General features: G+C 39.4%; 3 protein-coding genes and 1 long non-coding RNA gene across 5 annotated transcripts in view; 3 read left to right on the top strand and 1 right to left on the bottom strand.

Moving 5' to 3' along the window:
* The window catches only part of cemip (cell migration inducing hyaluronidase 1), a 148,437-nt gene extending 143,889 nt beyond the window's left edge, over nt 1–4,548 (top strand). For both annotated transcript variants that reach the window (XM_018692837.2, XM_018692839.2), the window contains exon 30: nt 229–4,548. In XM_018692837.2, coding sequence (XP_018548353.1) covers nt 229–356 — 128 coding nt within the window. In that variant the 3' untranslated portion in view covers nt 357–4,548. The remainder of the gene's footprint in view (nt 1–228) is intronic.
* Nucleotides 4,549–5,480: 932 nt separating this feature from the next.
* Nucleotides 5,481–10,038, top strand: LOC108894310 (uncharacterized). The gene is made up of 5 exons (XR_001962798.2): nt 5,481–5,928; nt 7,861–8,015; nt 8,716–8,821; nt 9,136–9,209; nt 9,913–10,038. It is a non-coding gene; the product is annotated as an uncharacterized LOC108894310 (long non-coding RNA).
* Nucleotides 10,039–14,597: 4,559 nt separating this feature from the next.
* Nucleotides 14,598–18,356, bottom strand: mesd (mesoderm development LRP chaperone). The gene is made up of 3 exons (XM_018692945.2): nt 18,171–18,356; nt 17,038–17,270; nt 14,598–15,489 (listed from the first exon to the last, which is right to left on the bottom strand). The coding sequence occupies exons 1-3, from the start codon at nt 18,324–18,326 to the stop codon at nt 15,222–15,224; spliced, it is 657 nt and encodes a 218-aa protein (XP_018548461.1). The 5' UTR covers nt 18,327–18,356; the 3' UTR covers nt 14,598–15,221.
* Nucleotides 18,357–21,751: 3,395 nt separating this feature from the next.
* Nucleotides 21,752–25,038, top strand: tlnrd1 (talin rod domain containing 1). Its single transcript, XM_018692946.2, has one exon. It carries the CDS (start codon nt 23,447–23,449, stop codon nt 24,509–24,511), a length of 1,065 nt encoding a protein of 354 aa, XP_018548462.1. The 5' UTR covers nt 21,752–23,446; the 3' UTR covers nt 24,512–25,038.
* The last annotated feature ends 1,820 nt before the right edge of the window (nt 25,039–26,858 follow it).

The following is a 26,858-nucleotide window of genomic DNA, read 5'->3' on the forward strand; positions in this document are numbered from 1 at the left end:
TTTCCAGTTCAGTTCAGCTGTTCCTTCCTTTGAGCAAGGCATTGAACTTCAAACTTCTCAAACCAGTAGCACCTGGAAACAGTACCTTATCAAAATGTAAAGTGACTGTACCTGCGTCATAATTGGCAATCAAAATGTAAGAAGTTAATGTGAGGCAGAGACTGTCTGAAAAACAAGCCGATGCTCAGATTATTTCTCTTACTTTAATGTCATTTGGTCTCCCTGCAGAAAAGCTGGCATTTGTAGGGTTCAAGGGCTCCTTCTACCCCGACTGGGTCCATCTGGAAGTGGATGCTGACCGAGCCAAGATCCATCAGGTCCTGCCTGTCCCTGTGGTGCACAAGATGAAACTATGAGAGGCAGGCAGAGTGGGGAGGAAAGCCAAGAGACTATGTAGCCCGCAGATACTGACACACATACCCCCCAAAAAATACACTTGCACGAACACACACATATACACACATACTGCCAGCACTGAAGAGTTGGTTGCTCCAAGCCATTGGTCCTGGATTGCATGGCGTTTTTTTCTAGGTTTGGCGGTGAGAACAAATGATGTGAGGGGGAAGGGGAAGACCTTTTCCTGGAGCCAGCACTGCCCATGATGGACTGTATCTGTGTAAAACACCCACCATCAGTCGAGCGCTTTAAAGTGACAACACACCCTGTGGCGGTTCAGCTCTTTAGCAACAATGGCTCAGAACAACCAGTGGTGTTTGCAGAAACGTGTCTGTCTCCACAGACGGTAGATACGACTGATATTGGTTCTGTTTCTGACTGAACACTGTCATTGTTTCACCTAACGTTAAGTTTACATACTAGTTTGCCAGCTAAAGTAACAGTTGAATTTGGTCAGCTCACCATAACTGTTGTGTTGTGGAAACATCTGTTTTGTGCACCAGTTAAAATGAACATTGACTTGGTTTCATGTCAACATTAACAATTGGCTTGTTAACGTCCTATTACAGACTTCGCTACAGAGTAATGCAGGACTGAGTCCTAAAGCCCAGAAGTAAGTTAACATTTTAGCACTCCTGGTTCCATCGTTCCAAAGTCGATGGGATTTTGGTTGAATGTCTGAAATAAGGTCTGTGGTTTTAATACAACCTCAAGACACTGTCACGTTTTATTCTCCAACATAAAATACGTCAGAAAATACCCTACTTATGATTTTTTAAGCTTTGACGCGGTTGCTAACGAGTGTCTAAATGTGACTACAGAGGTTGTTGAGGCATGACATGAAAACTGATCTACTCACCAGTCCACCTATACAGTCCACCAGTACATCTTTATAGTTACACTCTTTCAAACTATCACCGACTCTCTAAGTTGGAAGCTTAGTGGTGAAGACGTTGACGTCATGTGACCGTTGTGTAGTTGGTTTATAGTCTAACATTAGCTTTTTACTTCTGGAGATTATATTTAGGCTTCAAACATCAGAACAGTGGTGTTCATCTGTGAAGATTATCTGATTAACAAAATGTTTAAGTATCACAAACTTCTATTGGTCACAGTTTACTTTCTGCAATAATCCAAAAGCCAATGAAAAAATTCTGTTAGCATTTTATTGAGGGAACCAGGGTGATGCTAACTTCTAGGTTGGACTACAAAAATACGTCATCACTGCACCAATCTATTGGTTTACCCCAGCACTTGGACATCTAGAGCAAGAACTTTGATACTCCTTGGTGTCACTGTTAGATGACACTGTTGAACAACGTTAAAAAATGTCACTGTTAAGTTTGAACAGTCAAACTTGAAGATGGGTAGGGCAAAATGCAATAATTGTGCAAATGGTGCTGGCAGCACACACTTTTGATCCTTGATTTGATCTTGGGCTTGAACTCATTTGAATTCAAAAAGTGACAGAATTGTGTAAATACAGAACAAAAGAGGGTTTGAGAGAGACGCCAATGGATGTTTTCCATTCCAAATATAGTGTGAAACAGGCGAGTCAAGGATGTATTTGCTAAATAAGAGATACAGAGTGACCACATAGCTAGCTGCTTCTCCAGGACAGTCTTTTAATTCTCAAGTCAGGTCTTTTACCATCTGTCCTTTTCTGGTCAGGACCATGTTGGTAGCAGGATGAGCAAAGTGAGCCCAGACCCCCCTTCTCTCCAGCCACATCCTCCAACTCTTCTGGCAATCCCAAATCCTTCACAGGTTGGAAGAGATCTATACATTTTCCAGCCTGTTCTGGATCTGTTCTGGTGTCTCCTACCTGTTGGACATGTCTGAGATCCCTCCAGATCAAATGCCAGAGCAGATACCTCCAGACCAACTGACTTTGGGTTGGGTTTGTTGTCCAACCAGTAGCGAAGTCTGTTACAGACGTATGCAGAGGCTCACAAAACTGGAGTTACAAATGAATCTAACCACCTACCAATGACAATCACACACAAATGTTTATATTAGCAGTAAACATAGTGAGCAATACCACCCGGTGGAGGGCAGATTCAAAACAAATCTGCCCTCCACCTGAAAAACACCTCAGTTGTTAACATTAGATTTTAATGTGAACACTTTAGAACATTCTTAGAACGCTGTTCAAATTGAACTGATAAGCCATGACCATGAACAGTTTCAAACGTATCCCAGACTAACCTGTCATTTCTAGCCATTGCTAGCAACACCGCTAACAACACTTTTAGCAACATGTCCACAGATAAAAACTAAATAGTACTATGTGTATGACTGACTTAATGTGAAACTAATAAGACAGAACTGCTATAAACAGTGAAATTAGTAGAGTGTTCACTGCTATTGATGCGAGTAGCAGCCATCTTGAATTCTTATGTTGGGGTTGGTGGGTTTTCTCTGACTTTCAGAGTTGGAAATCTGACCTCAGGGGGCATTCCCATTGAAACCTCAAACTAAATTCAGGAATTACACCTTCTGAGCACAACTGGAACGCACCAATACCATGCACAGGCCCAGAGACCCACGAGGTCAGTGGGCTCTGTATGAAGTGAGAGTTATTTGTAATGTATTAGAACGATATTTTTCATAAAGAGATGCAAAAGAGCAGAAAGAGACACAAAGTGATGAGAGACAAAATGCAAAATGACAACAAGCAACTACTTTGAGTCATTTTCTTTTTGAGTCTGGATTTCTTACTCCTACGTAGGAGGGGTGGGAGGCCTTTTATGTGGCCAGGGTGTCTCATAATCTGTCCATGGTCAACAGCCTTCTTGAGTGTGATTGTTCATTTTAAGGTAAAAAAGAAAAGCAGTTTGACAAAAGCAAGTAGTTTCAAGAAGTTTCAGTCCAGTTGGGTGTGGACCAAAGTTCATTTGATGGCTTCCACACCAGTCTAAACAGGCAAATGCACAAGAATTGTTAGCACTGTTAGCCTTCAGTGAGTGTTTATTTTTTTCACTATTGCTATTACAAAGAGTTGTGTGTGATTGTACTTGGTAGAAGACTGGGTTAACCAGTTTACTGTCTCATCATAATCTTACCATAACCTTTGGAAAGAAATCTGAGAGATTAGATCAATCACTTTTGCATTGATCATTTAACAACAATCATTTCCATTTTTTAAATCGATTCTCTATTTTTCTGGCCTGGTTGTTTTTATATATCATTAACTGCCAGCCAGTTCTCCAGTGGACCTCCACAATGTCAGCCATGGTTGCTTGGCAGTTTATGATGCAAATACAACGCTTCTAAATGAAGAGAGGGAGCCAATACTGAATAGAAAGAGTGAGCCAGCTAATCAAACGCATGTATAATGTACGTGCAGCATTGAGCATCGTTCCCATGCAGGTCTACGTGATGTGACAGATGAAGATGTTGAGTGGTTTTATCCTCCTGGTGTAACTGTTAAAAGAGAGAAAAGAGAAGAAGAAAAAAAACATTCCTTGTTTTGCATCCAGACCAGTGGTTGTTGACTTGCTTCATTCCGAGCGCTCGCTCACTTGATATTGTGATGTTTTTTTGCCATGTTGTTTTTTTTTTCCACATCAGTGTTTGCGATCCATTCGTCTGTGTTTAAACCAGCGAGAAGCCCGTAAACAATAGAAAAGATTAAATTATCCAGTGAATGTTAAATCAGGGAGTTTTTAAATGTGCAATTTCCCCCCCATTTCAAAATGACAGAGAAATCTTTGTTCCAATCTGGCGAGAAAATTTCCCTCCTTTTGCCGAAATAGCTGGTCTTTTTTCGGAGGTCGTAGCAGTAATTTAGTGTTTTGTATGTTTAATGTGTTTTTAAAAATCCACAGATTGCTAAGAGATATATTTTATACTTATTTATTGTACAGACACAGTTGATCCAAATCTACAAAGGACATCTTTTGAGTTGTAATGTTATTACTGTCCTGTATGTATTCTGTATGTAAGAAACATTATAGCTCCATTTTAAGAGATTTGTATCAGACACTCACAGCATACATGCATATGACTCATATGGTATAGTTGGCTTGTTTTAACTGTACACCAAATGGATGTGTTGTATATGTTGCTTGGGCTTGTAAAGTGATGAAACCCCATGACTTTGAATTTCTTTGAAGACTTTTGTACAGAAATAAAAGATGATGAACAGTTTGACTGAATGTCACTGTGTCTCTGCCACAACAAAATATTGTTCACTATTAATCCCTCTTAAGTTGTGCGAACTCAGTGTCATTTCCACTATTATTTATATTCCTTATATTCCTCCTTTTTCAGTGCACAGACAAGTCATATGCAAAAAACAAAAAAGAGGAAGAAGTAAAAAACATAATACATGGGCAATTGAAATAGGTACTTCAAATTCAAAAAATACAGTTCAAATCAGTAATGTTGGGAACTGGGCAAATGGCAGCAACATGAAGAAAAAAACAACTAAAAATACAATTTTAAAAAAGAAGAACAAAACAAAACATCCAAGAAGTCAGTCTGGAATTAAGTTACATAGATAATAATGAAAATAGACAGCTTTTTTAAAACTGCAATATTTTAAGTATTTTTTAATAGAAAATTATTTCATCAAAATATGAATTAAATATTGATGTGACTTTTATTATTATTATTATTCACATTTGTGTATAATATTTTCCCAATATAATCAAAGTGTTCTGTCCAAACTCAATTTTTCATTCTACATTTGATAGGCTATATATTGGATGTTTATTTCTTTGGAAGTTAACCAGTATTGAAATATATACCAAAAGATCCGGATCAATCTACATGAGAAAAATAAATGTTCAGTTGTTTCAATATCAGACCCATAGAAAGTACAACTACTTAAGTAAATCGTTGATGTAAGCAATAATTAGATGGGTAAATTTCATTTATTATTTTAAAATGAGCTTCTTTAACTTTAGATGGAACTGGAAACGAAACGTAAGTGGTTCTTGTTTTAGAAATAAAACTGTGTGTGTTTGTAACATTGCCTTTCCTTAACATTTAGAGAATTCGGCCATGGTTGCCACTTAGATACTTCCGGGTCTCGTTTGTCACAGGTCACGTGGTTTTCAGCAACCCTATATAAGTCTCGAAGCGGCTCATTATCTGCCACCCTCTTTCGTGCTCGTTCTGTTCTTTGATGCCACAACAACCACCACCTCATCGTTATCCATTACATTTTAATAAAATAAGTTAACACGCAGCTCATAAGCCCTCGGCTACACAGGTGTTAGCGGTGGGTGCTTGTGTGTGTGTCAAACAGATGAGAGTTTCCGGGGGTTGTAGCTAATTAGCTAGCTCCACTTAGCTTAACTTCGGTCGCCATAACCTTCGTTATTTTAACATATTACTCAATGTCAATATGACAGAAGTTTACCGAAGCAGTTGATGATGCCAAAACAACGAAATTCGCGTCCAGTCAAACCAGTAATATGTGTCTACTTTACAATGAGGGAGCGGGGATTTCAACTCCGCCATCTTGAAAACATGGCGGTTGAGGCTATGTCCACATCGTTTGGACGCTTATTCGGAGTCAGGGTGAGTAAAAATCAGTTATAAAAACAAATATAGTGCAGATACAGAAATCAGAACACCATATTTAAATAACTGTAATTTGTGTTTTTCCAGTGACGTTTAACTACATGTTTGTTTTAGCTAATCGTTAGCTACAACTGCTATACTAGCTGCTAACGAAACGTTAACCGATGAGATAGCGCTCGTGTGTCATGTCCAAACTTAAGATAATAAACTTAAGTCCCTTAACGTTGTGGGCTTTTTGTAAAACAGATTAAATCGAAATTAGGTTAATCGTTGTCACTGTCTCATTAGCGTTATTTAGAGCAGTGACCACTGGTGCTAGCAAGCTAACCCAGCTAGTAAACTTTTAGCCCTTGGGTTACCCGTGTTAGCTTGTGGCTAAGTTTGCCAGCTGTTTGACTTTGGTGGACACTAGTGTCAGTAATATTAATACGTGGATTGAACTGGTGTTAGAGGGACTTTGTCACCGGACTGCTGTGTTTGTTGTTGTGTGCTTTCCACTGGCGTAAACACAGACGAGATGTGATCGTGCTTACATAGCTGCGTTAAATTATTTATTGTTATTTTATTAGCCAGCACGAGATACCTTGGACTAATAACCAGCTCATGTTAACCATTGTTTCCACCATGACTGACTCTACAACTTCTTGAAAACCAATGGGGTTTTCATCAGTGGGTTGGGGTTCATGGGGACAGTTTTGTGTGTCATGTCAAGAGCACTGCCCTGGTTTTCAGGAGTCATTTAATGTTGATAAATGGAGTATGTTTTCTTGTTAGTTGATATTCAGAGTTGCTCTGACAAAGTGGGTCATGGAGTTTATGTTATATGCCGCCTTTTGACCGGTGTCATACGTTGTTGTCCAGCAGATGAAAACATCACCGGATAAAATGTCCGGTGGAAAATCAGCCAAATAAATACTTTGCTGTGTGACGTAAAAAAATGTGTTTACAACTGAAAGGATAACTGTGGTATTGAGGAATCTGGACCCTATTTTCCCATGTAAATTACTGATCAGGACAAAAATCTTTTGAATAGGTTCAGTATTGAATAAGAATAGTGTACCCGACAATCACTGCCGTCGTCATAAACAAAAACAATAATTTTACCGAGCAGAAGACAGGAGCTGTTGGACTTTCACTGCCTCTGCTGTTAGTTAGTTTGTGGTATTGTGTAACTTCAATGGTGGAAGAGGTATTCAGATAATCTGTCAGTGAGAAAACCAACCACTGCAGTGGACTTTGATGTGGACGTGTGCACCGTTTGTTTAAATTGCAGCAGCTGTTTTCAGTGGCCAATGGTATGATTAAAGTGAATTAGATTTTTGAAATAGAAATTTCTCTTATATAAGTATTAGTACTGAGAAATCAGTTATTGTTAAAATCAAAATGATGAAATTATATTTCACATTAAGCTGGGTTTTAATGAATTATTTTGTAGCTTATTTGTTTATCTACATACATTATTAATATTAGTTATTTCACAATGTTTTAGTTATTTATTATTGAATATTTGGGTCTGTGTACATTCTGTCTTCTCAAAATTGTTCAATAGCTTTGAATATTTTTCATTTTTAGTACAAATTGACCTGAACACATTTGAAAGGATTCAAGGAGATAGACTGTTACAGGATAAACAACATCAGAGTAATGGGATTCATTTTGGGTATTTTTTTTTTATCACAGATCAGAAACTTGGCTCACAGTCAGATGTACAAGATAAAAGACAACAACACAAAGTTTCCTAAAATGTCTCATTATATATGATTTACAAAATGCAAGACAACAAAACAATCTCATAAGTATGTTGCAGAGTCTCTTTGTAGGTCTGATAGTAAAATAAAAATGAAGTCATCATATGTGAGTGGTTAATCAGTTAATTTTCAGTCTTTCATGTTACACTTGTTTTTGTTTGATGTTTTTTTTTTTTTTAAGGCCTTCATCTTGCTGCTCCTCATCATCCTGAGCGAAGATGACATTAGGAGTTTCCATCAACGGCTGGGACAACGTGAGACTGTCGGAAACTTCCAGGAGACGATTGAAGAGGACAGATTGTTGAAGATGAATCAGCTTTGTTCTCTTGACGGGAGGTAAAGTGTGTTTTGTTGTTTATTTGCTTTTGTTTAGTGTGCTTTCAATGTGCAGTCATGGGAGTGATTTAAAAGCTTTTTTAATATACCTGAAAAAATCTACAGTGGAGATGTTGGCGTCTGCTCACTCAGCATCCGATGTGGAGTGCACATTTAAACACAGGAGTCCAGAGACTTCTAACAGATTTATTTGTCAGAATTAAGACGCTCAGGCAGATGGTTAAGTGGATGGATGGATGATTTTTTTTAAATACATGAAAGGAGATAAAATACATAAAGACAAAAGAAATACATTTAAATGTTAAATTAAAATGTCAGCACTAACAATAGAACAGATAAAATAATCATAGCTGACAGTATTTTAGCTGACATCATTTATGTATCCACAGTTTCTGTATGTCTCGTCATCTTCAGCACATTAGCATAGGAATCTAATGTAACAGAAATAAACATGTTCAACAGTGAAACAACAAACTAACTGCTATAATGTAACTAAACATTAGATTTGAAAATCCATTATTTCACTCACAGTAGTTCTCTTTGTTCTCTTGGTTGGAGGGAAAAGCGCTTGCAGGTCAAAAGAGATGGGTTTATATAACATCCTGGTTAATAGGGTGACAGGTGATTTCAGGGAAGGCTGGGTGTCTAAAGTTGTGATTTAACAGTACCTCTGTCTCCCCTCCACTTCCCCATCACTAAGATTGAAGCAGAAAGTCCCCCTTTGCTGGACCTGACCAGGATCTGATGAGGTTCCCTGAGTGGCATCATGAAGTCAACTAGAAACAAGATGGCGTCATGATGATGATGTGAGTATTGATGTTACTTGTTCTCCTGTGTCTCTGTGTTAAAGACGGTCAGCTAAAAGGAATAAATGTTTGAATCTGAGTTAATTATTGGATTTAAACCAAATAAGAGTCTAACCTTGTTTTAAAATGTTGAAGAGATTGTTTCATCTTCATCAGTTCATATTGTACCCAACTATTCACTCAAACAAATGTTGATCGGGGGGGGGGGGGGCAAACTTTTGCATGCCACTGTCTATTGATGAGTCCTGTTGTAATTTTAGAGCTGTTTACAAACAGAAGCTGCTCCATTAACTGTTTGTTTGTTGTTTAATCAGAGCTCCACTCAGATGCTGAGGACTCCTCTTCTGCTGGGTCCTACTTTTGTCCCTTGAGGAAGACGACTATGGAGGTCAGCATTGTTTTAATTACTTATATTTTACAGTTGTAAATCATGAAATGTTAGACAAACCCAAATATATAATAAATCACTGTGCCCTGTAGATGACAGACAGAAAAAGTATTTTAATTTATTAATAGATCTTTGACACCAGATTCATTCATGTGTTTACTTGGTGTCGTCTCCAGGGCGATTGGCATTTCACTGCTCTAGTGCTCCCTACAGCTTTGCATTCGATTTGTGTGTGTGATTACAACATGTGAGTGATTATATCTGGGCCATAGGTTAATCAAAAACCTTTCTTTTTACAATACAACACTTTGAGTCTCTGCTCCAGGAGTTGAGAGACATGTCATGTACACACTGTCAGTGAACACAGAATCAAACCTGTTCCCTGCTTGGATTATGTTACCTTTTCATATTGTTGGTGTTGTCAAAGTCAGCTAAAATAACCATGATCAGATTCCCAGAACGAATCACTGTCTGATACTGTAGTTTTAGTCTCAGTTTCTTGTATTTTCATTCACATCTGTGTCAGCTGAGCATCTTATTTAAGTGTAAAGTGACTGACCAACATGCAGCAACATCATAGAAAAGAACTTTAATGTAGGTAAACATGCAACACCAGATCATAAAAATGTCCAATTTTGGTTCATATGCAAATTGAGATGGAGTATTCTTGAACAAAGATGATAAATGTTTTTTCTTTCTTCAGACTCTTGTACAGGACACAGGAGAAGATGACGAGTTCACTGAGGAGATGAAAGATGGCAGTGATGGGTCTTCCTTGTACCATCTGCAGACTCAGGTCTGAGTACTGCCCTCTTCTGGTGTTCATCAGGACTCCTCCATGCAGCACCTCACAGGTGTGGTCAGTCCATCAGGAAATGCTGCGCAGCGCTACGCGCCAGCTGTCCATAGGAGGGAAAACGAAGGCCGAAAGTACGAGGCGTCACGTCCCGGAGAGGTGGGAAATCGGGGGCCGGACGATGTTGCCCCGGCCTGTGTGTGGGGTGTCAAAAGAGGATCGTGAAAAATCTATGATTTTTTTACGATCTCTTTTGACACCCCACACACAGGCCGGGGCAACATCGTCCGGCCCCCGATTTCCCACCTCTCCGGGACGTGACGCCTCGTACTTTCGGCCTTCGTTTTCCCTCCTATGGACAGCTGGCGCGTGCGCTGCGCAGCATTTCCTGATGGACTGACCACACCTGTGAGGTGGATGGATGGAGGGAGTACTAAGTGACTTTAAAATGCAGAGTACTCACATTTGAAATCAATAAAACAAGTCAACATCAACAATTTAAATGCAAGCTCCTGTTTCTTTATTAAGTCACCATAACATATAAACCAAACATCAACTATAAAAATGAGCAAAAATCTAAGCGGGTATCACCACAAACTGTTTCACACATGGATTCTACACCTTGCACTAATGGTTTAATCCATGCAAACACATTAAGGCATGAAGAATCAAGCATAAACTCTGGTGTGGGCCAAATCTTTACAGTAGCTTAGATACAGGCCCTAGATCTGTGGAAAAGGCTCAACCAATGTGGTGAAATCAACATCTACCTTACCCCTCTGGTACAACCACAGAGCTGAAGAACATGGCGTCTCTTGAACAGATGCTGATGGAGGAGTTGGAGTGACATGTCATCAACGCCTGGTTCACCAGGTTGCAACCTGAAAACAAGAACAGAGAACATGTTACATAAACTGACTGCTACAACAAACCATCACTGACGTATCAGGAGACAAAGAGCCATGATGGAAGCTCATCTGACATAGAGGTCACCTTGTTCCTGCAGTGTCAGAACATAATTCTTAATTCACTGTGGATGGTAATCAGCACAGCCACATAGTACTATGCATCACCCTACTGTGTTTAAAGGTGCAGCTTGTACAGTTTAATGTTATTTTGTGTTTAGGTTGCTGAATAAACCTGGAGCATTTCTGTAACTGTGTGCTACTGTAGAAACATGCTGGACTCCATGTAAGAGGGCCCACTCCCTATAAAAGACTCACTCTAGGGTAACAAAAACACAGCAATTCTTCAGGTGATTACAGACCAATTAAAATATGATTGTAAACATAATATTCAATTTCTGCCAATACATCCACTTATATCTTATACACTGCACATTTAAAACAAAGATGATCCAATTGTAGGATCTTCATTAGGGTTGCAAAATTCTGGGAATTTTCAAAGTTGTACATTTCAGGAATATACAGGAATTAATGGGAATAATAAACAGGAATAAATTGGAATTTTGCAAAATTGCAGGTTATCCAATAACAGGGATCTTAAATGTAGTTTAAAAAACATCTTGTAGCATCATCTTGGTTAAAACAACCAGATTTAATGTAAATTCTGTTTAATTTCTACCCTGCACTGTGCATTCCTCCAACACATGCACAGATCATTTCTAAAATCCTCCACACTACACCCTCACTACTGCATCTAAGCCCAGAAACTGCATCCAGTCAAGTCAGTTTTGATGATAATACTAAGGTACATATATTTGATCTGTGGTATTCAAATTTATCAAGCAAACCACAAATCAAAATGTGCACAGCAGCTGGCTAGTCTGTACATCAGAGAGGCTACGTGTGAGCTAGCTAGCACCATTTCATTGAGAATTTAAGAGGCTAGCTATCATGGTGCTAGCTCAGCTGTGATGTTGTTTCTTCTACCTTTTGCCAGTTTTCTGTTCATACAAGACCGTAGGTTTGAATTAGCAGCTGATTTAGGAATATTCATCAATTCATCTAGCCTGTTTCTATTCATTTATCCAGCATCAATTGTAATATATTTTTAAGACCATCCAGTTGTCTTCTTAAAACAAAACATAATGTTTATATTTAGGTTTGTGCATGATACATTTTGTATAAATTACTCCCAAATTCCAGTTAATTCCTATTAATTCCCATGGAAAGTTGTCAATTTAGGATATTTCCAAAATTCCACAGTTTAATTTCCCATGGAAAGTTTCTGGAACCCTAATCTTCATCAGTAATCAAAACATGTAACCAACTGACCTGGAGGTCATAAATCCTGAAGAGCTGACCCGGAGCTTCAGACACTCTCCCTGTGCAGCTTTCTTCCTGAACGAGCTCTGAAGACAGGGTCGGGGGGCATGTCGGTCCAACGTGGCATAGAAGTGGTTCTTCAGGTTGATGTTTGTAATTCTGAGAAACTCAGCGCTGATCTGCACAAATAAAAAGAAATATTAACACCAAAGTGTATGTGTTCAGTACATGTGTCGCTGTAGGAAAAGAAATATAACAGATATTGCAAAACAGACCATTTTGAACTGTGACTGTCAGATTTGGTAGAAAACATGCAGATCCTGACACTACCCAAATCCATATGATGAAAATCTGAGTAAACCTGGCCAAGTTACCACTGACAGAGCCACACCCAGCAATTAAACGTAATGTTTCTGCTCAGACAAGTGTACTAAGAAAAATAATTTTACCCCTGACTCTATTTTTAAGGTTTTGTAGTTATTACTTTTCTTCTGCCACAGAGATTAATATTGTGTGGCCAATAACAACATATTACTAAGACTGATAATCTAACTCTATACAAGACTCTGTTGACAAAACCAGTAATTTAACCAAGCAGAACTCAGGAGCCGATAGAATACCACTGCCTCGTTCTGTTAGTTAGTTTGTGTTATTTTGTGAATTTCAGTGAAGGAAGAGGTACTTAGATCTATTACATAAATAGGAGTACCATTAACAAAAACAAACAAGCTGGTGGTATTCCAGCTGCTCCCGTGTTCTGCTCGGTAAAATTACTGGTTTTGTCAATGGAGTCTGGTAGCGACATGTGGCGACGTTTCTGTGTTAAACACAAACTTTTACCATGCAAAGATTTGAAATCACGTCCACATTTCAAAATAATAACACACATTAACTACTAAGATAATATAGTAGTAGTATAGTAGAGGGGATAATATGACACTAGAGGGAAAAACGATGCTAAATAAACAGCTAACTCACCCGATTTGCGGTTAGCACATTTCAGAAAGTTCGTCGATCAAGTCAACTGCAGCGTGTCTCTGCGTGTTTCACCTCAAATATCTTCACACACGATCCAACAGCGAATATCCGAGAGGAAACTATCTCTTTTCCTGCGGATACTTCGAAATATTAAGTTGTTTACGGGCGGCAAACATTAATCCACACACGCGCCTCATCTGAAGAGGCCAGAGCAAACATGGCGGACTTCGTCTTCCTCTTCCTGTCAGTTTCCGGTAGACTGGATGCCTCGCGGAACTCTGCTGCCTCTCACAGGTTGGGATCAGATTACAGTTCAGAGTGACTGTAGGTGTAATCCGGTGGGAGAGATTGATTCAAGGACTGCTTCCACAACCCTTGACTGATACTCGGTGGGATTCAGCCGGCGTCTGTAGTTTTTCCAACCCAGTTTAGATGAACATGACCCACGATGAAACCACGCCCACCTCCGTATAACGACAGCCTCAAGGAAATGACGGAAGCCTCGACGACTGCGTTCCCAAGGAAACCGTGCTCACCCTAATTTACTGTTTTTATCAGAGTTGGCTAGCTCGTGTGCTATTTCTTCATTGTGACAAATCAATTTCATTTATATGACAGAAATTACATAAGTTATCTCAAGGCACTTTTCATATAGAGCATGTGTTGACACAACAATTCCCACCATGAGCAGAACTAGGCGACAATGGCAAGCAAAAACTTGCTTTTTAAGAGGCAGAAACCCTGAGCATAACCAGGCTCAGGATGGGTGGCCATCTGCCTCGACAGGTTGGGTCATCACATTTCACAAACACTTCTATTCCTGGAAAAGACTAATCTGCAATCGACAACATCTGAAACACATCTTAAAGTCCAAATTTGTATCCAGAGAAGTTGTGTAGGAGCATGTTTCAGGCCTTGAGTGTGACTGGATTGGGACAGGATTTTAATGACCTATTAACTTAATTTTGTTTGGTGAGACACGATCCCTAAGCAGACACCAAAAATAAAGTCAAAAATATTCACTACAAACCTGTCTCAGTCAACTCCAAATGACCTGAAACATGCCCCTAAACCTTAAACCCTAAAACTGAGCTAATTGTTTAGTGCCTACTTTACGTTGAGCATTTTTTGGGTGAAAATTGTTCAAGTGAAGAGCAAAACCTGTTAAAGTCTGTGAGAGGGAAGCATCTCATGTAGAAAATATCAGCTTTTATGTTTCAAGTCTGGTAAAACAGGCAGCTAGCTTCAGTCCAGTTCATCCCAAAGGTGCTGGGATGGAGCTGAGGTCAAGACTGTGTAGGTCAGTCAACACCAAACTAGGAAAACAATTTGTCTGGGACGTGGCTTAATTGTAAGTAAGACTTTTAGCCAATGAAAGACAGCACGTATGATTATATAAAAAATTTTATTTTCATATTCAGTGAAAAATCAAGAAATCAGAAAGTGTTGGTGCTACTTTTGTATCAAATCTTGAAGTGCTGCTAGATGTGAACAATATCAAACAGGGACCAAGACTGAAAGGTCTCATGGATAACTCCCATGTTTGTACTTGGAAAACAAGTTCTTGTACCTAACATGGTTCTTGGAGAAAAAACTTAATATCAAAATTTAATAATGCTTATCTTGAGTACTTTTCAAACAAGATGTGCATGCATTGGTTTTGATTTGATGATAATCTAATAGAAAGTAAGTAAATAAGTCAGCTCTGACATTACTACAGATTTTAAGGAGCTTGTTACGACTCTGTGACAAAGGCCAACGATTTTGAGGATGGACTTTAACATGTCCCACTGACAATAAATCTCTGAGTAATGATTCCATCTCAGCAGTCATGCTTATTGTTCCAAACAGGATTTATTAGTTCACTCACACCACCAACTCTGGACCAGTGCAACTTCTGTAGTCCTGTAGCCCCTCGTAAGTTTATCACTCACAGATCTTGGTCTTGAGAATAAGCAAAATTGGAAGCAAAAGGATCCGTGACTCCTCAACTCCCTCTGCGTTATTTCATCACAGCTCATTTTTCAGATGGCTGGCGCTGTTCCCTTCAACGTCAGGTTTCTTGCTCTCTGTCTTCTTCTTGCTCTTCTTCTTGCCATTGATTTCATTCTGCTGCTTGTCTTTGGCATCGTCCTTCTTGCCCGCCTTCCCAGGGAACACCTGTCCCTCCACCGTGACGTCCATGCAGCGATCCTGGGACACGAGGAAGTCTTTGACCTCCCAGGCCAGACTGCCGTCCCGCAGCATGAAGATCACCCTGTTAGAGCCCACCACGAACCTGCAGGAGGACAGATGAGTCACACCAGGTACTGTTCATGCATTGTTGCAATGAGAAGAGAGGAGTATACATGAGAAATATGGTGTGTCAACTACAATGAAATGCTGAAAAGTATGGGAACATCTCAACCTTACAACACCTGATCAGGTAAAGCAGTGATGAGTGGATGAAGACTTATGATGCAGAACTTTTCATGGGCAATAATCAAATTAATTAGGACGCCTGCATCTGATCGATAGTTGGCCTCTGCAGTGTTTGGGAAGGTAACTGGTTGAATAGGAATTAATCTATGAATAGAGTAGTGCAGGAACGAGTCCTAAAAACCAGAATTAAGTTTGCATTTTAGCACCCCCTGTTGCCTCGTCCCAAAGTCAATGGGTTTTTGGTTAAATGTCTGAAATAAGGTCCATGGCTTTAACACAAGTTCAAGACATTTTCATGTGAAGATAATCTGATGAACTAAACCTGTAAGGAGCTTATTTTCTACATAATAATAATAATAATCCAAAACCTGATGAAAAAATCCCATTGGCTTTTTGTCGAGGGAATCAGAGTGATGCTAACTTCAGGGCTGGACTACAAAGATACGTCATCCCTGCACCTCTTTATTGCTTTGAAAATAAGGGATGTCATGAAATAGTCTTGTATATAGATTGTATCTTTGAAATCAGTTGAAATTTTAAGACAAAGCTCTAAGAAGTTCCTGAAATAAAGGAGCTGAGTTGTATAAGGACTCACTCGTACTATGTGACAATAAGAGAAAGGACAGGTCAAAGAATAATTAAGAGTGTGAACACTTAGTCTGGTGATAAAATAAATTGCTTTGTGATTATACCAAAGGTTTCAGTTAAAATTAGTCTAATTTTATTAGACTAATCTTGGCTGTGCTGTTATCAGCTGTTCCAATAATAAACTTAAAAGAAAAAACTAATACGGAAAGTAAAATCTACCAGTTTCTAACACTTTTAAAGACCCACCTGTGTGTCTTTAGAAGTGGTTGGACCTTTTCAAAACCAACCACTTAGCTGAAACAAGTCACCTAAAAATTAAGAAAGACCTAAAAAGTAAATGTATAAATAATCTCTGATTTGGTATGTAAATGCTAGTACATGATAACAGGTGGTCGTATACAGGGGTTGTATAATATCCAGAGATCTTTCTACAAACTCTATCCAGTAATGAAGATCTTGAGATGTAGTTAAAAGCTCTAGACAAAAGCAAGTAAGTGGACCTTGAGCATGAACATAAGGCCCTCTTACACATTAATGGGACTGAATCTACAGGTCGAGGTCAGCTGGATGTTGTGTTCCAGTCATGAACAGCTGCTATGTTTCCTACAAACCATGAGATGTCACTGTCCTCACTGTGTTTAATCATCTAAAGCTTCAAAACTTTTTTCAGCCCAAACAGGAAGAGGGCACTAAAACGTAATCAGACTTTGGTCATATATACCAACCAATGTTAGTTCTGATAGTTGAGAACAATCATTAATTGCAGGCAAAGTTAATAAGAAATAAATCTACTCTCTGAAAAAAAAAAATCCACTACCTCTGAACATCAAAGTTGGCGTTGAAGAGGCTGCCCTGCCACAGGCCTGTGATCTCCTCTGTCTCTTTCTCTGTGGGATCTCCCGACACTGTAGCGAAAACCATCAGAGTCCTGCCCTTCTTTGACATCTTGAGCAGCTCCTCTGGCTTTGATGGGTCCACCTTGGAGAAATCAATGGGAGGAGGCGACCTCTTGTGCTCTGGGAGATCACCTTCCTCAATGTCATCATCCTCCTGTGGTAGAAAGAGGAGCAATGATGTACAGTGAGTCATGTGAGGTTGTAATGGTCAGGCCATGATGAAACACTGGGTAATGCTGAAATGATGCAAATGATGTATTTTGTACTTGATTACATTTCATCTGAATAGTAAAGTTACTTTTTTTCCCCCAAAATATAATTGGTTACACACAGTTCCAAATATTGAGTTCTTATTTTCTCTTCAACAACATATACAACAGTTAAACTCACATCCAAAATACAACCAAAACACAGTTCATTCAACCTGAACTCTACTGAACTTTGACTCCCTAAAAGGAAACTTAATCAGTAGTCAAGTCCTGTTTTCTGCATTTCCCCTTGTAAAACATCTGGGTATTATAGGTTAAAATGTTAAACGGAGGCTGATCTTTGTTAATTTAAAATATATGCAAGGATGTGGTCACTAATTACATTCAGTGTTAAATCAATAGAATTGACTACTACGGTGTTGATTGTGTGAAGTTTCAAGTAAACGTGTTTAAGCAGAAAAGAAAAATTAAATGCGGACAAAACATCAAACAAATCAGTAATATAAGAAGCAAATATAGGCCTTTTTCTGCCCAAGTGCTCTTGCTTTTAACACTCTAGTACAGAGCACAATAATTATGTTATTATTATTTTTGTAACATTTTGCACGTGGGACTGTGAGTTGTTACAGTATATTACACTGCGGTATTGTTACATTTGCTTAAGAAGGGGATACTTCTTTCAGCACAATAAATCCAGACAGCAGAACTGAACAGTAAAGTAACAGAACAGACTAACCGTTGCGATTTTCATATTGCAGATGATACATGCAGGGTTAATGAAGCTAACGGCTAGGCTAGTAGTTCACGTCTGCACTGACTGAATGAAAACCAGCTCGTTAACGTACCTCCCACTGTTCCAAAAGCCGCGCCATATCTGCATCATTGTAGTCTCGAATATCTTTCTTTTTCTTGGGCTTATCTTTGCTGTCAGCTGCTAAAATACAAAGCAAACAAGTGCTTAGCAGGAGCACTACACATCTCAACCTGAAGTCAGACGCCATGTTTACAGATGGTGAGTTTTGATTGGCTCCAGAGTCTGCCGGTCACAAGACAGGAAGAGGGCGTGTCCGTGTAAAAGGCCGACCGGCAGCACGGAAGCCCGGAGGATGGAATTTCAAAATAAAACCAGAATTATTAAAACTAAGACCTTTTTATTGCTTTCCTCTTCTTTTAAAATGTTCCACCCCCTCTGTGTTTGTTGTAAAAGGTTTCTGTACATAGATAAAAGAATTTCACAGAATATTGCAAACCCCACCTCTGTTTAATTTCAAATAGCACAAGACTCAATCCCAAAGTCAGTAAAAAATAATGTTGCTCTAAATGGCAAGCCCACAACCACATTTTGCAACTATCTGTTAAGAGAAAAGGCACAATGAAATTATTCGTTGTACCACAAAAGTTAACTGGCTGTTCACTATTGTGTAAATATTGCATAACTAATGTTATAAATGTGCATAATGTTTGAATTTAAAGCTGAATATGTCTTCATCCATTAACAATCTGCTGATCAAGACAGCAGTCAAAAGGACAAAAGGAAAGCAATCATCCACAAATCACCAAACACCACAAAATTGCAGGTTGAAACCCTATATAGTCTGCTATCTAGGACTTTTAGGAGCAGCAGGATGGTGTATGTGGGCCCAACTCCATATAAACTAGAGTGTGTGTTCATGGGAATATAGGGATATGTCACCCAGTGCAATAGTGTGGCTAACTGACATGCTTTTAACAGTTTTTGGACAACAATGGAGCTCTATGAGATCTATCAGGCTTTGGACACACACACACACACACACACACACACACACACACACAATACTTGTTAGTTTGGGTTTGCACATGGGATTTGCTAACAATAAGAGAAACACTTAAAAAATCACCAATATAGTTTTAAACCATTGCAAATTACTGATATTTCTGTACTTAACTGACAGATGTTTTAATTTTCACTTTATACAAATGTGAATATGTCAACAAAGCATAATAATAGAAATGTGGCCATTAGTTGGAGTCAGGGAGGCGCTTCTGTCATGGTCAACCACAGGAAACACTGTGGATGATAACATAAAGGCCAGTATTAAACTAATGCATTCCTACTGTAACACTACTGATACAATACTGAATTTAAATTAATGTTAATGAACCATCATTTTTCCTCAATGAACATGTGGCTAGATAATTGAGACACTGTTAGAAAGCAGTGTGTGTGAAGGCCAGTAGAGTTCATGGGATGGTGGAGATCGGAGATCAGCCTAGCTGACACAAACTGTAGAGCTGTTTCCTCTCTGGCCGACTCCACCCAATGGCACTGTGCCCTGTGCAGCTGCAAGTCCCACCGACGGTACAACACCACTCACTCACTCACAGTGTGTTCACTGGAGCCTCTGACCAAAATAAAAAGAGGCAACATACCTAAGATTTGTCATTCCTTATGTACAAAACATATAGTCTCAGTCTGAAAAATATGATAGAACTGATTTATTTTTGTGTTAAAAATAATTTTGGAAGAGACTGCCAACTACTATAAACTCATTCTAACTAATTCCTCCACATCATCTTCTAACATATAAATCTTTACTCTTTACATGAGTTTTCCATTTTATGCTACAGACTGATTGGTCTGAAATGCAAAGAAATTCAGTTTACAATGAAATAAAACAGATATGTCTAAATGCAAGTGAAAGTGGTAAATGGGAACTTCATACATTTACTCAAGTGTTTTTGTTCTTGTTCAATTTTGTACTTTATGTCCCAATATAAATAATAAAAGTGTAAGATAGCCTGCTCAAACAAGTGCAACAAATCAACTACTGAATACTACCGAACTTAGAAAAGATCATTAAAATGTTTTATCTTGTTTTACACACTTACACACACTTACAAAAATATGAACACCTGTTGTTCAGAAGTGAGAAACACACTGGCCTTTATCTATCTGTGATAAAGAATGTGTTTAAAAGGCAACTACACAGACACAATATTTTGGTTTTCACGCTCTTCCTTCTCCCACACTGGTTCTTTACTCACAAGAAAGTCCCGCCCACACTGACACCGGATTGGCTCCTTTTATTCCTAGCCCCGCCCATTAGCTTCCCATGATGATTGGATACAGTCCACATCGGCGTTCGGCGATTGGATAATGAACCTGACGTCATACCGTTCAACAGTTATATGATTCACCTTTCACCGCCCTGAAGAAAAAGACTCAAGAGTATGATGTTATGGAGCAGTGTAGGGAGAATAGTATCTGTGCTACTGGGTCATCTAACAGTTACCTAACACAGCGAATGTTAACCAAGCAAATACACGCAAATATAAATATATATTCTACTAAATTATAATATTGTTAATATCCTATTCTACATCAAATCTTCCCAGATTTTTCTAATTTAAAAATGTTTCCCATTTAAACAAAGCGACTTAACTGCTACATGGTTAAACGATATCAGCTTATGACTGAAGCTTGTGACCATGTTAGAATACTGTATTGGAAACTGACGGTCACCCAGAGCTACGATCTGGGTGTTTGGATGTTGATAACACCGGTGGCTGACAAGCAGGCGAGGTTAGGGCTCGGGTTAGCGATGTCAAGGATGCCAGAGTAAACAATACAACATCCGGTATAGCTGTCAAAATAAAGCTTTTAATGATAATTACTGATAATGATAATCATGTAAAGTGATTATTTACTCAAGGTGGTTACTGTATGTTACTCGAGTATTCTCATTTTTACTACCTCTACGCCACTATAATTTATAAGAAAATATTGAAGATTTTAAGTCATTACAATTATTATACACCTGTAGTTGGTGGTTAATTTGATGTTACAGACAATTTATAGGCTATTTAATCATCTTATTATGACTTTGTTACTAGAGAATAAACTACCCAACAGTACATGAGATGCTCATTGATTAGTAATAATATAATATACTATAATATACTATAATATAATATAATATAATATAATATAATATAATACTTGAAAGGAGCCATCCTGCATCATGAGTATTCTTATCTTGCGAACAATACATAGGTAGTTTTACTTAAACTTTGAATATATTACTACTTTACTAGTAACTGAATATTTTTACATAGTGGAAATGCACATTTGTTTTTAGTGCTTTCTCCACCACAGCAGTTTAAAGAGCCATATGAATGTGACAGGCCTGTCTTAAAATCTAAATTCTAAAATCTAAAGCCCCTTTTTGGTCTTTGACAATAATGTGGATTTCTTACAACAACTTAGTAATATATTAAATTGTATTTCACATCAGGCCGTCTTCTCATGATGCCGGGGGGTGGGTGGGGGGCTGGTGGTTCATTCATAAGCCTGTAACTAGCATGAAAGTCCTCTCTGAAGAGAAAAGAATAGTTCGGCTTTTATTTTGAAATCACCCGCTTTCGGTCTCGTTATAGCTAGCTAAGCTAACGGCTCGCTTGACGCAGTAGGGATGTCTCAAGGCAAAGCAGCAGCAGTCAGTCCTGAAAGTAAAAGCAGTCGTGAAACTCCTCGGAGAGCTCTCTCTCCTTTTCTCTGACTTACTGTGTGTAACGAGAATCTTCCCTCGCGACGTCGCTAATCGTGGCCTAATTATCGGTGGAAGGACGCGGTGAGAAAGTTAACTCTAAAACGCGAAGGTGCTTTACTTGTGTGTTGTTCCGTTGCTACAACTTTGCTCAGTCCAGCAGCAGCCGTTCAAGCCGCGACCACACCCTCCCTGCTTCCTCATAGTACTGTAGCGGGAGCGCGCAGCACGACTTTGAATCTCTGGGAATAACGGCTACTTTCTTCCAGCTACGTTCCACGATTTCGTGGCCGTTAAAGCGGTTTAAAAAACGAGTGAGTTTTCAAATGTTAACAGACCACCGACTGGTATGGATGTGAGAAGCGACTCCCCACGGAGGACATGCGGGGCTACACACTCTCTGGTCCCGAGTTAAGACGCGGAGGTGGTGGTGGAGGAGGAGGAGGTGGCGGCGGAGGGCGGACAGACGGACGATGCACATGGAGTCGAAGCGACCGGAGCAACTGCTAGCTTCTAACCCAGGGCTCTGTTTGAAAAAGAAGAGGTTGAAAGTGGATTGATTTTTGGGGGGTTTGATTGAGGACAAGTCGCCCTTTCGATGGATTTTACTCGGGAGGACTAATGAAACGATGATGCCGGAGGGAAACGCAAGTCTTCCCGCTACCCAGAAGAGCTGCCCGGGTGTTGCCCCGTCTGTAACCAGCATGAGTGCGCCAGGCCGGTCAAACTCATTGGGAACAAGTCGGACAAGATCTCGGTGCTGTGTCAGGCTACTTGCTCCGATGCGAGTGGACACAAAATGATATCCTAAAAGACTCAAAAAGGCATCTACTTAAATGTTGAGGTGATGTTTTCTTGGCTGCAGTCGTAAAATAAACCCAAGAAAAAGCACAGAGGCAGTTTTAACAGATGTAAATCCAGTTGGGAATGTGTTTTTGTTAGAAAAAAAGGAGCTTTTGACATTATTTCATAATTCTCAATCTGCACTTTGCCTTTTAGGAGGCACTTTGGTGGCACTGCAGTTTGTGTGTGATTAATTTTTTAATTCAAAACCTGTGAATCTGTTCCACAGAAACCTGGGACTACATTGACTTTTGGATTATGTTGTTCAGGGCATTTAAACTCAATTTAATTAATTTTAAAGTCAAGATAAAGAGCATATAACTTATAACACTGATTTACTCAGAAGTTGTGGGGATTTTTTTTCTGATCAACTGTGTTACCAATAACCAAGACAGATAACTCAGAGAATATGCGGATAATAGTTTAGAGACACAGTCATTAACAATGGGGATGTTATTCAAACATAAGTGAATGCAGTAATTGAGTTTTGCTTTTTCTACATGTTTATATGTCCTGTGTGTCAGCATATAATGTACAGTTGATTAGCTATACTCTGAAGGAATTTAAGGAAGACTGTTTGGCCAGTTGTTATTTAAAGGAGTTTGTTTTTTTGAAAAAAAAAAAAAGCAATGAGGTGAGACAGTACAATGCAGTGTGCAGCAGCAGAAAACTAAATAACTGAACCCCTCCAGAAGACCAGTTTGACCCCCACCCCCACCCACGCACACTCACACACTCCCTTCCTTATTATGGCTAGTGGTGGTTCTGGTAAATCGGCTAGCGAGGGATCAACCAGCACACCCAGTGGCAGTCTGCAGCAGAGGAAGCGTCTCTCCTCCATCTGTGACACATGTAAGGGCAAGATGCAGCTGGTGGCTGACCTCTTGCTGCTGTCCAGCGAGACCAGGCCGGTCATGACCTCCGAGGGTGTGGCAGTGGCCGACACCTTCGACCAATGCCGTGACACGGTCATCGCCAGGACCAAAGAGCTCTCCATCCTCACCCACGACATCCAGAGCCAGCTCAACATGGGCCGCTTCACCGAGGTGGGGGACCGCCTTCTGGAGATGGCCGACCTCGTGGTGTCTTTGACCGAGTGCTCGGCCCATGCCGCGTACCTGGCCGCCGTGGAGACCCCCAGCTCTCAGCCCTGCCTGCCAGGTCTGGTGGACCGATACAAGGTGACCCGCTGCAGGCACGAGGTGGAGCAGAGCTGCGGCGTCCTCCGGATTACACCCCTGCCGGACCTCACCCCCCAGCTCCTCCTCGAGCTCTCACAGAACATCTCCACAAACCTCAAGACTCTGACGGACATCTCGTCGCTGGCCAGCGAGAGGTCCAGGGACCGCTTTGCGAAAGAGCAGTTCAAACTGAGCGTTAAGAGCATGAGCACGAGCGGCACAGCCTTCCTGGCGTGCGTTAAGGAGGTGAAAACACAGCCCAGCGAGCTGACCAGGAACCGCTGCGTCCTATTCAGCACCGCCCTGGTCCAGGCCGTCAGCGCCCTGGTCGGCTTTGCCACAGAGCCCCAGTTCCTGGGACGAGCCGCGAGTATCTCCGCTGAAGGGAAGGGAGTACAGACTGCAGTTTTAGGGGGGGCCATGAGTGTGGTTTCAGCCTGTGTCCTCCTCACTCAGGGCCTCAGGGATGTCGCCCAGCATCCGGAGAGCAGCTCCAAAATGGCGGACTACCGGGAGCGTCTGCGGAACTCGGCGTGTGCCGTGTCGGACGGCTGCACTCTGCTCACTCAGGCACTCAGAGAGCGCTCCTCTCCAAGGACTCTGCCGCCAGTCAACTCTCATTCTGTGAATTAGTTTAGGAGGAGGGAACGATCCTCCAGTCCTATTCTGACGTACCAAAGAGACTCACCTGGGTTATCCCTGCTCATCAGGTTTAGAGTCAGACTAACATCAGAAGAAGAAGGTTGTCTGTGGGGCGCTAAAACAACAGCTGCAGGGGTTTTGTGTCGCGCTGGATGTGACTCAAACCGAGCCTGGACCTCCTCAACAAACAGACAGCAGCCTTCAAACCTGAAAAGTTTACCTCAGTTTTCAGCTCCGGTGAAAACACCAGCCTTGATGATGGATGTAGCCTCGTTGTGTGAACCTATGGTTGGCTGACCTGCTCTATTACATGTGCTTTTTGTGAGATTGGAAAGAGTGATCTGAGTGTCTTTTTTTTTTTTTTCTCAACGTGTGAATTCTTAATTGGTAAAAAGCTGCTGTGAGTGTGTGCCATAGGTTTTACACTATTTACCAGACTTCGCATAGTATTTTAAAGTGTTTTGATCTTGCATGTAATGGAGTATTTATTTCAACTATTAAAAATGTTTCTGATATGATTTGAATAATAGTTTAGTTTCATTTGTCCAGGTTTCTAAAAGTGACATTTAAAATCCAACTTTCTAACAAGGCGCCCTGTATAAATCATCGTGACTAATTATTAGTTAATAAAACAATGTTTTTCCAATGATTTATAAGTTGTTAACAAGAAGAACTGTCACTTTAAGTGATCAAGAAGACTGCAAACTGATTTTTTAAATATTATTTTTTTATTAATTTTAATTTTTTATGGCTTGTAACTGATGCATACAGCATGAATACATAATGTCTTTACCATAATTTAAGATAGTTACAGCTAATAAACCTTTTATACAGGGCGCCTCAGCAGGAAGTGCTGCCAAAAATGAATCAACTTTAATACACAACTTCTTAATTCCAGAAAGATTATATTTTTTAATCTTGTGAGCATAAGTTGTTACTGTAATAATAATAAAAAATATCATGATTAATTGGGATTTTTCTTCAGTAAAAAGACTTGTTCAAATGAAAACTATTGAGCTTTTGATTCACCTCCATTGTTTTAGTGTTGAACAAACCAGAAAAAAACCTAATGTTTTGAATCAAAAAAAAAAGAAATCAGTTTGTGTTAAACTCTCTGAGTTATGACAACAATATGTTTTACATAAGACATTAAGTGAAGTTAATGAGCTTTTCTCCTACATTCTAAAGTATTATTGATTACCATGTACCCAATAAGTTGTTGAAGGTTCCCCTGCTGTTTTAAAAATGTAAGTTAACTGAACTTAACTTGCTACATTAGTTCAAAGTTTCTTTCTAATTACAAAAGTAAAACTTAACTGATTTAAAAATAACTGAACTCAAGAAAAGTTGCGCAAACTTACCATATTGAAACAGTGACTGGTCAGTGATGTTCATTAATTTCCGTTCCATTTATATTTTCTCAATTTCAGACATAATTTCTTTGACAATTCAACATGAAAAACTTAGAGCTACAGCTGTTGGAGTCACAGTTTGTGTTGTTGGCATTAAGAAGACACAACCATGACTTACTACATGTATCACAGACACAGCAACTTTCCATCATGAATGTTTCTCATGATTACAAAGAGTGTCTGAGGAATTTTCACTGGCAACTTAATATACTGATTAACTTAATGAGTTGGATGAACTTTCAGCACTGCATCTTTAACACCCAAAAGATCCTCAAATCAACTCATGTTTACACGTTCTGAAATGGTCTGAAACTTAAAACTACATTTGTTTAATTTGTTAATTTGTTCAAATGTTTTTATGTTAACACCTAAAAAGTCCAGTTGATTGATTAGTTTTATCTCAGTTGTTTTATTTCTGTTTGGATTTCCATTGTTATAGTCTTTTCTCACCATTATTCAGTGAGTTGACCTTTATAAATTAAGGAAACGAAATGTAGGCCGATTAACCTCATTGCAAACATACCACATACTTGTGTCCTATTTGTTTATTTAATATTGTTTAAACTCTATACATAAACTCAATACATTTACTAATCTGATGCTACTTGAAAAGCTACAAGAATAGTCTTCAAAATATTTTAAAAGCACATCAAATACATTTTGGTACTTTAGTTCCCTTTAACTTCAGTGATTACACCTTTTGGGTTAGTTAGGTGGAGTGGTCACAAGTTAAAGAAAATTAAGGAAAACATATGAAATTGCAGTCGAAATTAGTTAAAATTGTAAATTGTTGAAATTATTAAGTGATGCATGAATGAGTCCTAAAACCTGGAAGTAAGTTCGCATTTTAATTTTTCTCGCCTCAAAGTCAATGGGTTTTTGGATAAATGTCTGAAATAAGGTTTTAACACAAGCTCAAGACATTT

This window comes from Lates calcarifer, linkage group LG2 (genome assembly GCF_001640805.2).
Source record: "Lates calcarifer isolate ASB-BC8 linkage group LG2, TLL_Latcal_v3, whole genome shotgun sequence".
Taxonomy (NCBI): Eukaryota; Metazoa; Chordata; class Actinopteri; family Centropomidae; genus Lates; species Lates calcarifer.